General features: G+C 44.7%; 1 protein-coding gene across 4 annotated transcripts in view; it reads left to right on the top strand.

Annotated features, from left to right (window-relative positions):
- corin (corin, serine peptidase) overlaps positions 1-11,763 on the top strand; it is a 31,727-nt gene extending 19,964 nt beyond the window's left edge. For all 4 annotated transcript variants that reach the window (XM_048970496.1, XM_048970498.1, XM_048970499.1 and 1 more), the window contains 15 exons: positions 277-387; positions 773-895; positions 1,060-1,167; positions 1,244-1,475; positions 1,663-1,808; positions 2,003-2,110; positions 2,940-3,053; positions 3,201-3,311; positions 3,428-3,551; positions 5,368-5,496; positions 5,629-5,678; positions 5,868-6,042; positions 6,819-7,090; positions 8,058-8,191; positions 8,462-11,763. In XM_048970496.1, coding sequence (XP_048826453.1) covers positions 277-387; positions 773-895; positions 1,060-1,167; positions 1,244-1,475; positions 1,663-1,808; positions 2,003-2,110; positions 2,940-3,053; positions 3,201-3,311; positions 3,428-3,551; positions 5,368-5,496; positions 5,629-5,678; positions 5,868-6,042; positions 6,819-7,090; positions 8,058-8,191; positions 8,462-8,644 — 2,120 coding nt within the window. In that variant the 3' untranslated portion in view covers positions 8,645-11,763. The remainder of the gene's footprint in view (positions 1-276; positions 388-772; positions 896-1,059; positions 1,168-1,243; positions 1,476-1,662; positions 1,809-2,002; positions 2,111-2,939; positions 3,054-3,200; positions 3,312-3,427; positions 3,552-5,367; positions 5,497-5,628; positions 5,679-5,867; positions 6,043-6,818; positions 7,091-8,057; positions 8,192-8,461) is intronic.
- Positions 11,764-13,473: the final 1,710 nt, after the last annotated feature.

The raw sequence follows: 13,473 nt of genomic DNA, 5'->3' as shown, positions 1-13,473 counted from the left end.
GGCTTTTACCTGGTAGATCAAATCAGTAGCAACTTCCCGTTGTTGTGTAAGACCTACTTGGTTATTTTTAAGGAGCCTTTCCAAACTTAATAAATGTATCCTAATGGTTTTAAATTGAAAATGTCTGTCCTTTCACTGCTGAGTCTTCTCCAGATATCCAAGATGCTGTAGTAGCTGTAGTGTGAGCTGTAAGGCAGACTGTCAGGCCTGAGCCTCCTGTGTCCAGCCGCCTTGCGTGCAGCTGTGCTCACACCCACCTGCTGGATCACTTTGCAGTGTGTGATCCAGATAGAGAACATCGGTGCGGAGATGGCCGCTGCATCACCAGGGACTGGCTGTGCGATGGTGACCACGACTGCTTGGACAAGAGTGATGAAGTCAACTGCTGTCAGTTGGGTTTTCGACACTAGCCTGTGCAAAAGGGCAGTACTGACAGGGCTGTAGTGGGAAACCGTAATCTGTCCATAAAATATTCAATGCAAAACTTACCTGTTGTAAGTCTCTCTCTATGCATTTGTTGTTTTATTTTTATACATGCTTGTTAAAATTGCATATATAGAAAAAGGCATATGAGAAGAGGCAACTTTAGTCATGTTTGAAGGAAATTCCTGAAATTTTACACAGTCTGGGTCAGTTATATATAAAAAGCAGCATTAATTAAAAAGATACACTATACTTGTCAAGAGAATCTTTCCGGGTTACCATGTTTTCCTTTTGATCAGGCTCAACCTTCCCACATGCCCTTGATTTAAAGCGTGAAACATTTTCACAGCCTGCAAGAGCCAAGGCCTGCTTGAGTGCCGCAACGGCCAGTGCATCCCCAGCGCCTTCAGATGCGACGGCGACGAGGACTGTAAGGACGGCAGCGATGAAGAAAACTGCAGCAACCTGCAGGGTGAGCGGGCTACCCTTCAGCGGGTCTCCATTTACAGTTTACCTTCATTTATTTGGCACAAGCTTGCGTCCAGAACAGCTCCTAGCTGAGACAGACGGTGTCTGTCTTCGGAAGATTGACTGCAGCCTACAGTGTCAGCCTGAGCTGTGAGTTGCTCCCTGCAGGTCAGAGTGCGTGTGGCACAGGAAGCACAAGCTGCATCGCCAGTGCCTGCACACAGGGATGTCCTGCCAGTGGCACTTGTGACAGCCGCAGCAGCACAGCAAACTGCAGTAAGTATGAAGGCAGAGGCATGTCCTGTACAGGATTCTGTTCCACTTTACTGGCTGCCTCACCCTGTCCTTTCAGGCCGCTGTGAGGCCATTACACTGGAGCTGTGTATGAACCTGCCTTACAACACCACCAGTTTCCCCAACTACCTGGGTCACCAGACCCAGAAGGAGACTTCCATCAGCTGGGAGTCCTCCCTTTTTCCTGCTCTGGTGCAGACCAACTGCTACAAGTACCTCATGTTCTTTGCTTGCACTGTGCTGGTACCCAAATGTGACCCTGAAAGCTACCAGAAGGTACCCCCTTGCAGGTGAGCTCGCCTACGCCTGTCTTCAGCAAATCATTACGGTATCCTGCTGACTTTAGCACTAAAATGTGGATAAAGAAGGAAGATTCAAGAATATGTATTTGTACTTGGTTATGCTGAGCACATGCTGTGTGTTTAGAACATGCGAGGAGCCCAATGCATGTCCGTCGCTGGGTCCGTGTGCCTCTAGGTCTCTGTGCCGGAATTCCAAGGAGCGCTGTGAGTCTGTGCTGGGAATTGTGGGATTGCAGTGGCCAGAGCACTCGGATTGCACCCAGTTCCCAGAGGAAGGACAGGAAAATTCAACCTGTCTGCTTCCAGACCCGGACGTGGACGGTCAGCTGACATTGACATTGTTGTATCATAAAAAATTTTCACAAGCTTCCTCAGTGTTGCCAAGGCGACAGCAGATGAGACCACAGAGCTTTTAGCCTTTATATGTAGCAGTACGAGTCACATAACAGCTCCTATGATGCACGGTCTCATCGTTTAGATTTCAGCTTATGAATTTTCTGTTTCTGTCCCTGAAGAATGTTCTCCCAGCCACTTCAAGTGCCGGTCTGGAAGGTGTGTCCTGTCCTCAAAGAGGTGTGATGGCCACTTGGATTGTGATGACGACAGTGATGAGGAGAATTGTGGTGAGTCAAGCCCCACCGCACAGCCATCTGACGGGGGGGTGTCACGCCTGTTACTCATTATCTCGTGTTTCCCCCAAGAGATCAGTGAGGAAGCCAGTCCAGTTTCCAAAGTGCATCCATAGCTGAGCAAAGCAGGAATGTGCTTCATTGTTTTAATGGGATTTATTGTGGCTATAAATAGATTTAGAGTTTACTGACAAATACTGTGCACTAGATGGCTAGAAAGTCCTTTTAAAGGTAAAACACATGAACTCCGAAAAGAAGTTATTGAGACAGTGGCAGCAGTGACCCAGACTAATATCATTACTGAAGGACGTCCTGTATTCTTCAGATGATAAATGGCTGGCTGTCCCCCTCCCTCTCACCGGCTGACAAGCGTTAATATGCAAGAGAGGCGCTGCTTTGCCTCTGGAAGGACAGCGATGCCAGTGGTCACTGTCAGCACGGACAGTCGCGCAGTCCGGAGTCTCTGGCGCCTCTGAGATAAAAAAAAAAAAAAAACATAATTTTCTGTCTCACCTCTATTGTCAGTCTTAAGATTGATTTTTCCATTTGTATGCACAGTTGTGTCTTTCCAACTTGTAAATTAAAATAGTCTAAATGTTTAATACGCTGCATTGAATGTGCTGCATTTGTCTTCTGTGTATTTGCTCTTCAGATTACTGGGGAGAAAAATACATTTTCATATTTTATTTCCTTTTGCCTAACTTAACTTCATCAGATGCAGTTAGAATCTATCATTAGAGTGCAATATGTGATCATTGCAGCTCACAGTTAGGATGAGAAAAACATGCCCTGCTTTTCAGTCCATGACCTTTCTTGTTACCAGGATGTAAGGAGAGAGGATTGTGGGAATGTCCCGGTAACAAAGCCTGCATCAAGCACTCAATGATTTGTGACGGATTCCCAGACTGCGCTGACCTGGCTGACGAGCGGAACTGCTGTAAGTGTGCCGGCAGTCAGATGCAGCCAGCAGAAGGTCGTGTGCTGTCCTTGGGGGGGAGGGGATCCTCGCTTTTCAGACGAGGATGCAGCTCAAGGGGCCCCCCCTGGCTGCGTCTGCTAAACCTTCATGCTGCTTGTCCTGCAGCTGTGTGCAGTGATAATGAGCTTCCGTGCAATAACCACAAGTGTGTGCATCGCATGTTGTGGTGCGACGGCGGGAAGCACTGCTCTGACAGCTCAGACGAGTGGGACTGCGGTGAGTGAGAGGCTCTTACCACTTCAATTTCATCTTGGCAATATTTCCACCTAGAAGGATGTCATTTTGTGTTCATGTTCGTATTAATAATGATCATGTTCCCCCACACTTTGCAGTGTCTCTGTCCAATACATCCCTGTCGCTTCTGACGGTCCATAAGACGGCGGCTGAGTACCAGGTCTGCGGAGACGACTGGCACCCGGAACTGAGCCGTTTGGCGTGTCGGCAGATGGGTTTAGGGTAAGGTCAGTAGTTGGCACCCTGGCACATCTGCTACATCAGCACTTTGGCACAGCTGCCATCTCAAGGCCCAGCTTTTTACCTGAACTCTGTCTCTCTCTCTTTACTGTTTGATTTTGTCAATATAAACCTGTGCTGTATCACAGGCTTGGAGCTTTTCTGGAAGTATTGCCCTGGGCCATAGAACTGGTTTATGAAATGACTGCCACGCAGCCAAAGTCAGGCTGTCATTTTTCTGTGGTAACCTGACAAAATTGGTATTCACAAGAGTTACAACAGCTATGACAGCCTGACAAGCATCGTCGCGCCCAAAATAAATGAAGAAATGGCTTTTGTGTTTCCCGAGGTATATGTGCTGAGGAAACACTGGTGGAGCTGCAGATTAATTCTTCATTTAGACCTCAGTAATTGTTGATGTTACCAGAACCTTGTGAAAACCTGGTGGATCACCAAGGAAACATAAAAATGGCCTAATGTCAGCCCTTCAGCTGAGTATGTATGACTGACTAAATCAATCAGTCATCAATCAAATGCATTCCTGCAACAAACAGTCCTGCATTTTCTTATCCAGATTTTCATATATGCGACTTTCAGTCCAAAATTTATGAAAAAGTATGTATTGTATTGTCACTATAAAATGAATACTGTTGCTAAGTAACAAGGCTATGAGCAAACATAAGCATATAAGGAAAAGACGTCTCTCAAAACATAAAGCAGTTGGCACTGTGACCACTGGCAATCAGAGGACAAACTGTAAACTGCACTTTATAAATCAAGTGAGTGTATTCAGTGTAGGGTTGGAAATCAAAAAGTAGCCCATCAAGCACAGTTTACTGTGATTAATCACGTTTAATTGCACCTAATATTTACAATCATAGATATTTATACGTTGAATCCCAAATTAACAGGGTGGAGTTAATGCGTCATTGTCAAATACCCATTACCAAAACATATTAATCTTATCTACTTTTTAAAATCAGTTTGAAGACCGCTTGTTGCAGCCAATAATGTAATAACTGCCAATTATGTAATAAATTTTCCATTCTTAATGCAATAAGTCAATAATGTATTAAGTAACTGGCCAGTAATACATTTTCTGAACCAATAACTATTTTTTTGCTGAAAAAAAATGCAATACGGTATTACATTCTTGGCCAGTTGTTTCATCATTGACTTTACATTAAGAACAGTGAAATTTATTACATTATTGGCATGCTATTACATTATTAGCATGCTAATATATTACTGATAACTTCACTGTCTCTCAATTTTGCCTCTGAGGTAATCGGTTTTATTATATTACCATTTATTTCAATAATAAATAAAAGTATTTAATCAATTCTGAGAGTTTCTGAGGTGAGAAAAAAATGACAAAACCAACAAAAATAAAGCTAAAATATACATCTTATCATACAATTTGATCAATAGACGGATACATAACTATTTTTTTCCCAAAAAAATCTCAAATTCGTGAGAATGACCCTTATTTTTATATTTGTTTAATGGTTTAACTTAAACGTGTGATGTACAAATTATTCATTTCCAACAAAAATATTACTTGCAAGCAAGCAAGTGTTGATGAACAGAGGACAGGAAAAAAGAGGGCATTGTATAATACATAGAGATGTTAAACTATTTTGTTTAATCGGATTGAAACACTAATCCCAACCACACAATTGATAAAAAAAATCTTAAACATATTTGGCAAATAGCTCTAAAAAGAGAACCCTGACGACCACTGAAAGTACACTGTTTAATATGAAGAATCTTACAATTTTATGGTAAAATTTTAAGGCACACTGCTATTCCTCCGCAGTATCCCCGTGGCTGTGGAGATGGTGCCGGAGCAGGCCGGCCTGCTGGGCCGTAGGCGCTGGCTCCATGTTCACCCTGACTGGACTCACAGGAATGGGTCTGCTCTGCAGGCGATGCTGGAGAAGCGAGGGTAGGTGTGTCTGTGTGTCTCTATGGTATTTACTGTGCAGATGTAGTAGATTATGGATATTAACATTAATGATGCAGTGTTTTCATTTCCTAGAATTCTAAAACTCTAACAGTGATGTTTTTTCTCCTTAAGGCATTCTTGTCATTCACGCAGAAGAGTATCCCTCCGTTGTGCCAAAGAAGGTACCCCCCCCCCCCCCCCCCCCAGGCAGCCTAATTATATTTTACGACATGTAGAGATGTGTAAACACTTACATTGAGATGTGCAGCATTTCTGCCTTGTTAAATTGCTTAGGGATCCGGTGTGCTTCATAGAAAGTCTGGACAGGTGGATTGGTTAATATAAACCCTGCAAAAACTACCCCCCCCCAGACTGCGGCCGGCGCCCCGCGGTGCGCATGTCCAAGCGCATCCTGGGCGGGAGGACCAGTCGGCCTGGCCGCTGGCCCTGGCAGTGCTCCCTGCAGAGTGACCCCAGTGGCCACATATGTGGTTGCGTGCTCATCGGCCGCAAGTGGGCACTCACCGTGGCCCACTGCTTCGAAGGGTGCGTCCCTCACTGTCCATGTCTGCTCCGTGTCGTCTTCCCATGATATCACCAGTCAAAGGTCACCCAGCATTTGTGGGTTTGTTCATTATCATGTTTTCTGCAGGACGAATTTAAATTCATCCTTTCCTGCTTTTTCCTTGTTTTGCCCTCATACCATCTACTTTAATTGTAACATGTATTCCTCTGTAATTGATGATTAAAAAACCAGGAGTAGTTAGGAAGGGCCTTGCCTTTCAATGCAAGTAACTCCCAGGCCTATAGCTAAAAATTCTGGTTCCCCTGTCAAATTGCCACCTTGGGTCCCCCAAACCTCCTTACATCGTGTAATGTTATCTTATGTATTCAGGGGTCGCTGCAGAGTGCAGGGCCCCCTGAACCTGCCAGTATATCCATGTTACTGTTGTGCCACTGAGGGCAACTTCTAGCAATCTAGTACTGTAAGACTAGAAAATTGCATGATAGAGTGCTGAAATTCTCTCAACAGAAGTTTTTGGAAAAAACGGAATAAAACATTCTAGATAATCCAGGGGTAGCATGAAATGACATGGAGGTTCAGCTCATACAGGGCTTATGTGATTACTAATTTTGATTAAAATCAGGTCCATGCACTGTCTATAATAGTGCTTTCTGAACAATTTTTGTATTTAATTATCGATCTTATTAAAGACTTTTACTGTTCCAGATGTGAGGTTCCAGATTTGCAGACAAGATGACAGGAACAGAGCAAGAGTCCCCAGTGTCCTTACAGGGAACTCTCTGTGTATTCCCCCCAGGCGAGAGAGTGCCGACGCATGGAAGGTGGTGTTAGGCATCAACAACCTGGACCATCCATCCCCCTTCATGCAGACCAGGAAGGTTAAGAAAGTCATTGTGCATCCACGCTATAACCGCGCAGTGGTTGACTACGACATCAGTGTGGTGGAGCTGGACCAGGATGTGGAGGAGAGCAGCTACGTGCGGCCGGTGTGCCTCCCCCACCGAGGCCAGCTGCCCCAGCCAGATACCTACTGCTACATCACTGGCTGGGGTCACATGGGCAACAGGAGTGAGTCCCACCTGACAGTGCAGCACCCGGCCCCTCGTTTCTGCCTCTAATGGGTTCCTTGCTCCACACGCCCCTGCCGCTAACGGGTTCCTCGCTCCACACGCACCTACCGCTAACGGGTTCCTCGCTCCACACGCCCCTGCCGCTAACGGGTTCCTCGCTCCACACGCCCCTGCCGCTAACGGGTTCCTCACTCCACACGCCCCTGCCGCTAACGGGTTCCTCGCTCCACACGCCCCTGCCGCTAACGGGTTCCTCGCTCCACACGCCCCTACCGCTAACGGGTTCCTCGCTCCACACGCCCCTGCCGCTAACGGGTTCCTCGCTCCACACGCCCCTGCCGCTAACGGGTTCCTTGCTCCACACTCCCCTGCCGTTAACGGGTTCCTCGCTCCGCGCGCACCTACCGCTAACGGGTTCCTCGCTCCGCGCGCACCTACCGCTAACGGGTTCCTCGCTCCGCGCGCACCTGCCGCTAACGGGTTCCTCGCTCCGCGCGCACCTGCCGCTAACGGGTTCCTCGCTCCGCGCGCACCTGCCGCTAACGGGTTCCTCGCTCCGCGCGCACCTGCCGCTAACGGGTTCCTCGCTCCGCGCGCACCTGCCGCTAACGGGTTCCTCGCTCCGCGCGCACCTGCCGCTAACGGGTTCCTCGCTCCGCGCGCACCTGCCGCTAACGGGTTCCTCGCTCCGCGCGCACCTGCCGCTAACGGGTTCCTCGCTCCACGCGCACCTGCCGCTAACGGGTTCCTCGCTCCACGCGCCCCTGCCGCTAACGGGTTCCTCGCTCCACGCGCCCCTGCCGCTAACGGGTTCCTCGCTCCACGCGCCCCTGCCGCTAACGGGTTCCTCGCTCCACGCGCCCCTGCCGCTAACGGGTTCCTCGCTCCACGCGCACCTGCCGCTAACGGGTTCCTCGCTCCACATGTACCAGCCACTAACAGGTTCTATCTTATCCTTTGACTAGTGCCTTTCAAGCTGCAGGAAGGTGAGGTGCGGATCATTTCCCTAAACCAGTGCCAGTCTTACTTTGACATGAAGACCATCACGTCCCGCATGCTGTGTGCCGGGTATGAGTCAGGAACTGTCGACTCTTGCATGGTGAGGTCCTCTGCTGACATTCAACACTGTACTTTTCTCATGTCAAAACAGATAAAAAATGTTGTCTTTGTAACCAATGGATGGTGTTTGCAACAGAGATGGACATTTCAGGTCCACAAATGCAGACCAAGGTTTTGTTTCAGGTCTGGAGCTTAAATGTCCACCTCTGGTTTGCAAACCAGGGACTTCTGTAACTGTGCTGGTAATATTATCTAAATTGACCTGAATTATAGTGAAATTGCATTTATCCAACTGTATGTTGTACCCCAGGGAGACAGCGGAGGTCCTCTGGTCTGTCAGGAAGTGGACGGTCGCTGGAGTCTCTATGGCCTGACTTCCTGGGGGTCAGTTTGCTTTTCAAAAGTCCTGGGACCTGGAGTCTACAGTAACGTAACCCACTTTGTGGAGTGGATTGAGAGACAGATTTATCTCCACACCTTCCTCATTGATTAAGCCCTATTGGAAATACTTTCGGCATTTGGCAAAGGCTAAAGATGGAATGCAGAACCCTGAAGGGGGAATAATGTTGAGACTGAGTGCTAATTAATCATGGTTACTTATGCAGGGATCTGAAGGTGTCACTGTGCTCAATGATCATTCCAAGATGTGCTCAGATATCCCAAAACCAAATGGAGGAAAGTATGACTTTAAATCTGAGCCATTTTACAGTTTAGTCAGCTTTTGGAAGTAACAATAGCTATATTTGCCATTGTTGAAGATGCTAAGTCCTGCACATCTTGGAAAGCAGCTGGTGAACTGTTCCTCATGATGGATTCAGACCCGGACAGCTAGACAGTTAAATGATGGCCTGCTTTCCAAAATGGAAAATGTCTTTAAAAGAAGATAGGAAGGAAGCACAAACAGACAAATACAGTGAGGTGTGCATTAAATAATATAAACTGGTGTTCACGATGAAAGCCAATAAACCAACTTTTCACCAGATCAGGAAGACTGTTAGGTCCATTTAAATGTTGTTTGGCTGTTGTCCAAAATTAGAGACCTACTATCAGCAGTAGTTTAGATTATATCAAGGTACTTTGCTCCTGCTATGCAGTTATATGTGAATATAATGGTTTATAGGATCTGTAGTCACTGCCACTATTTTTTGATTGTATTGTTGTAGCGCATATATGTGTCCTTGAGAGGTAAAGTGGGCTGTCCCACAAAAACAATGTCTTGAGAAAATGAGCTCCAAAGTTGAAATTAAAAAAAAAAAAAATCAGTGTGTCTATACCCTACAATTGATATATATCATAGGTAGCACAGAGGTATGACTTATCCAATTGAAAATATTCAATAAAAAGGGGGTAAGGGTCAGAAACATGGGATAGCCCACTTTCCCTCTCAAGGGCACATATATACACTTATAGAATAACATGCAGTGTATATATACACTTATAGAATAACAGGCAGTGTATATATACACTTTTAGAATAACAGGCAGTGTGTATATACACTTGTAGAATAACATGCAGTGTGTATATACACTTATATATATACACTGTATGTTCTCTAACATGTTCCTGAGAAATTTTGTGATGTTTCATGCTATAGAAACCACAGGTACCATGGGGTTGGGGCAGATCTCTCCATCCATTCATTTTCTGTGACCGCTTGTCCTATTCAGGGTCACGGGGGGCGAGGCCTGTCCAGGCGGCTGTGGGTACAGGGAGCAGCCCAGCTTGGGGCACCTGCAAAACACTCAAAAACCTGAAAATAACGATGCCACAGTTTTATAAATACGAAGTAGCTAATAAATGGGTAAATCCTCCAGTAAATATAGCACTTTACCTCAAAGTCGATTCCTTCATACCTGTTGCTTTTATAATATTTTGTCCCCTCATTCCATTCAAAATACTTTAATATTTCAAGCTTTCCCTTAATACCATTAGCTTGCCACTGACTGACTGCTTGGCTACTTGGAACCAGGATGCTTGGATGTGTTTTGGGTTTTGTTTCTTTTTAAAGTTATGAAATGTGGTTGAAATGCAGAGCAAACACTTGTAGTATAAGACGTTGAACTGATGCAGTAACTGGCTGTTTCTGGTGTTGCGCTCCATGGTTTGCCATTTTTTGTGTTCACTTGGTACCTGTATCATAAAGCGAGATTTGTTTGTTAGCTAGATAACACATTGGATTTAAGGTAGTCTGGGCTATATGTAAGTGAAAGGTAACAAAGATAAAGTCCATTTAAACCTTAAATCCGACAGGTTATCTACCTAACCAACAAAACTTGCTTTGTGATATAAGCCCCAAGTATTTTTTTGCAGATAAAACTGCAGATAAAAAACACAAACATAGCCCAATACTGTAAATGTTTCCTAATATATCGATTGCTCTGGAGTAAATTTGCATTTTCAAAACATGCTTTGTAGGAGACCATACTGTGTAGATATATATGTCTTGGTAAACAGTTAAATTGTGTTGATATTTGTTTTTTATATTTTTAAATGGTAGATGGTGGTAAATGCCTGCCTATATATTAAACTAATAATGTTTTAAAAACCATTACTTGAAAAATCATATACATGTGCATCATTAATTCCTTCTCCGTCGGAGTAGTGTGATGTTTTTAGAAGCACTAACTAAAGGCCTCTTCTAACCGCGTCTATTTCTAACGACACATTTATTCTTGGCTACTGCAGACACGACTGTGACACAAACAACAAATTCAACCCCCTAATTTCTCTCATTTTTATCATACAATCTTGGGATTTGGGCCTGTGCAGAAGACAATTTTCTCCCAGTAACATCATAACATTGATTACATACATACAAGGAACCTGATATCGTTGACCTGTTTAGAGTAATTGGAGCTTCGTCAAAGTCTCTCCTTTATAAATATGTAAAGTCACTATATTAACATGTGAAGGCCTTGAAATTTGCTGGCTTCAGTTTAAATTTTGTATGTTGTAGTGGTAAATCCTATGTAAACTGAAATATTTAAAACATTCTAGTGAAAAATTTGCTACACTGTACAAATGGTAATCATGAAAGATAATTAAATAAATGCTGTTACTAACAGGTAGTAAACATTTTAGCTAGTGAAGTATTTTAGATTTTCTTCCAGATTCTAGATTCGTACCGATGCTTTGTGAATCTAAAACACATGGATGACTTATGCCAAAGTCAAAAACCTTTTTTATTATTATTTTTATGTGTATATGTGCTTGTGTGAAAATGCTCCACTCTGAAAGAGAGAGACACAGATGTTGATACTATTAGAACGTGTGTATTTGTATGTTCATGTATTTGTCTGTGTCCGTGTAGATGTATGCCTGATTGTGTGTTTGTATCTGTCGGTAGGTATCTATCTATATGCATATATTTATGCTTAAATGTTTCAGTATAACATTCCATTTAAAGACATGTTTGTATTATTTTTTTTGTTTTGAATATTTTTCTACTGCTTTTGTATGTTTTCTCATGGAATGTTCTTGGTTCCCTAACCTAACTTTCCAATTTTAGAATTCTTTTCAAGTGTAAATGACTTGAAAATGGTATATTTGCATTTACAGAAGACATAACAAACTTATTATTTATATCTTAACAATAAACTTTGTGAACAGAAATGCTGTACAGAAAAGTTCATTTGAAAATAATAGAAATTATGGGATACCATGAGCTAGAAGAAGAGTTTATGTGGTTCTCTGTCACCGCTAATTCTTTAAGACAAAAACCCAGTACATAACCCTGGAAATTAGCGGGAGAACATTTTAAAATGAATTTCAGGAAGCATTAAACTACACCAAATGTGCCATTTTGCATTATAACCAAATATCTCCACTCAAATGTTCCAAGGACATTGTTTCAGAAGTCTTGTGGTTCAGATACACCTCCACAAACCTAAACCATGCACCACATTCTTTTTGGAGGGAAGGGCTTTTTCCTGGCTAATGTTCTAAGAAAACGTTACTTGTTCAGTATTTTCCTGATTATAGGTTGATACACTTTAACATTTAACATATTAACTGAGGCCTGTAGATCCATGATTTTGCATTATGTGGTCTGACCTTACAGTGAATCTTTCTGGATACTCGCTGCCCAGTTGTAAATAATCCTTTTCTCTGTGGTATCTTGGAGCATTTGGCTGCCAGAAAAGGTCACTTCCTGTGGAAGCAGATAGGCTCTTTGCACTGTAGTGATTAGTCGAGACTTGACGCAGACTCAGAATGTGGGAAACCACAATAAGCTTTTATTGCACCAACTCTCCAACACCCCACAGTGGACAGTACTTACCATGCTATCTCTGTACAACACACACACACACACACACACACACACACGCGCACGCACACACAACACCTCTAATGCAGTCATCTGAAACACAGCACATTACACACCCCATAGTACAAGCACAGTATATACTATTTGCATCAGTTATCGCATAATTATTACTGTTGGCACCATGCCAAAGTACTCCAAGGTCTGCTGGGTAAGGCTACAGCCAGACTGCCCCCCTCTTCCCCCCTAACCATCCTGTGAGTGCCTGAGCCTCTGTAAGCATGATGCCCAAGACCCCCAGAGTCCATCATGGTCCCATGCACCCGGGTACTCACCCCTTCTTCTGGCAGACATTGCTCCAAGCTGGCATGGAGCAGGCAGTCCCGGTGGAGCACCAGTCTGGCACCGCCCTGGTATCTGCACCCTGTACACCACAGGTGCCTGCCCCAGCAGCACACATCATAGGTACTCTTTTGCCTAGCTGTGGGTACTCCTTGCTGTTGACTTGCTAGCTGATCTGAACTGGAGCTGGTAGCAAGCAGCGGTGAAGCAGATCAGAAAGCTGGTAGCCAATAGTGTGGAGGTGCAGTGTCACCTGCGTCAAACCAGTTGCCTCCTGGCCACAGCAGAAATCTGGGAATTTGAGTGCTGGATTCACCAGCATGGTCCAGCAACTGGATTCACCAGCATGGTCCAAGCAACAAACACACGCACCAAAATGATCAGGGTCACCATTGTGGGGGTGGGGTGTGCTGAAAAAGAGGCAGCTGACACAAGTTGGATGCAAAAAACCAGGTCTTTTTATTCCACCCTCTTCAGCACACCTGAAAACCCAACAGGAACAGTCCAACACTGGCGCACGGCAGCAGGGAAGGGTCCTGCTCAGGTATACACATCCAAATGGGCAGGCTTCAGATGGTCTACGAACCTGGTCTGGCTTGCCCCCAACCTTCAGCACAAAAAACCTGTCCCCAGATTGCAGCACACAGAACAGTGCATCTTAAGGCAGTCAGAGCGGGCCTCGATGAGCATTATGGTGGACAAAGACGTATTTGGCC

The sequence above is a fragment of the Brienomyrus brachyistius genome, chromosome 12 (genome assembly GCF_023856365.1).
Source record: "Brienomyrus brachyistius isolate T26 chromosome 12, BBRACH_0.4, whole genome shotgun sequence".
NCBI classification, from domain to species: domain Eukaryota; kingdom Metazoa; phylum Chordata; class Actinopteri; order Osteoglossiformes; family Mormyridae; genus Brienomyrus; species Brienomyrus brachyistius.
Note: the sequence above shows the minus strand (reverse complement) of the source record. Positions and strands in the feature narration are given on the sequence as shown.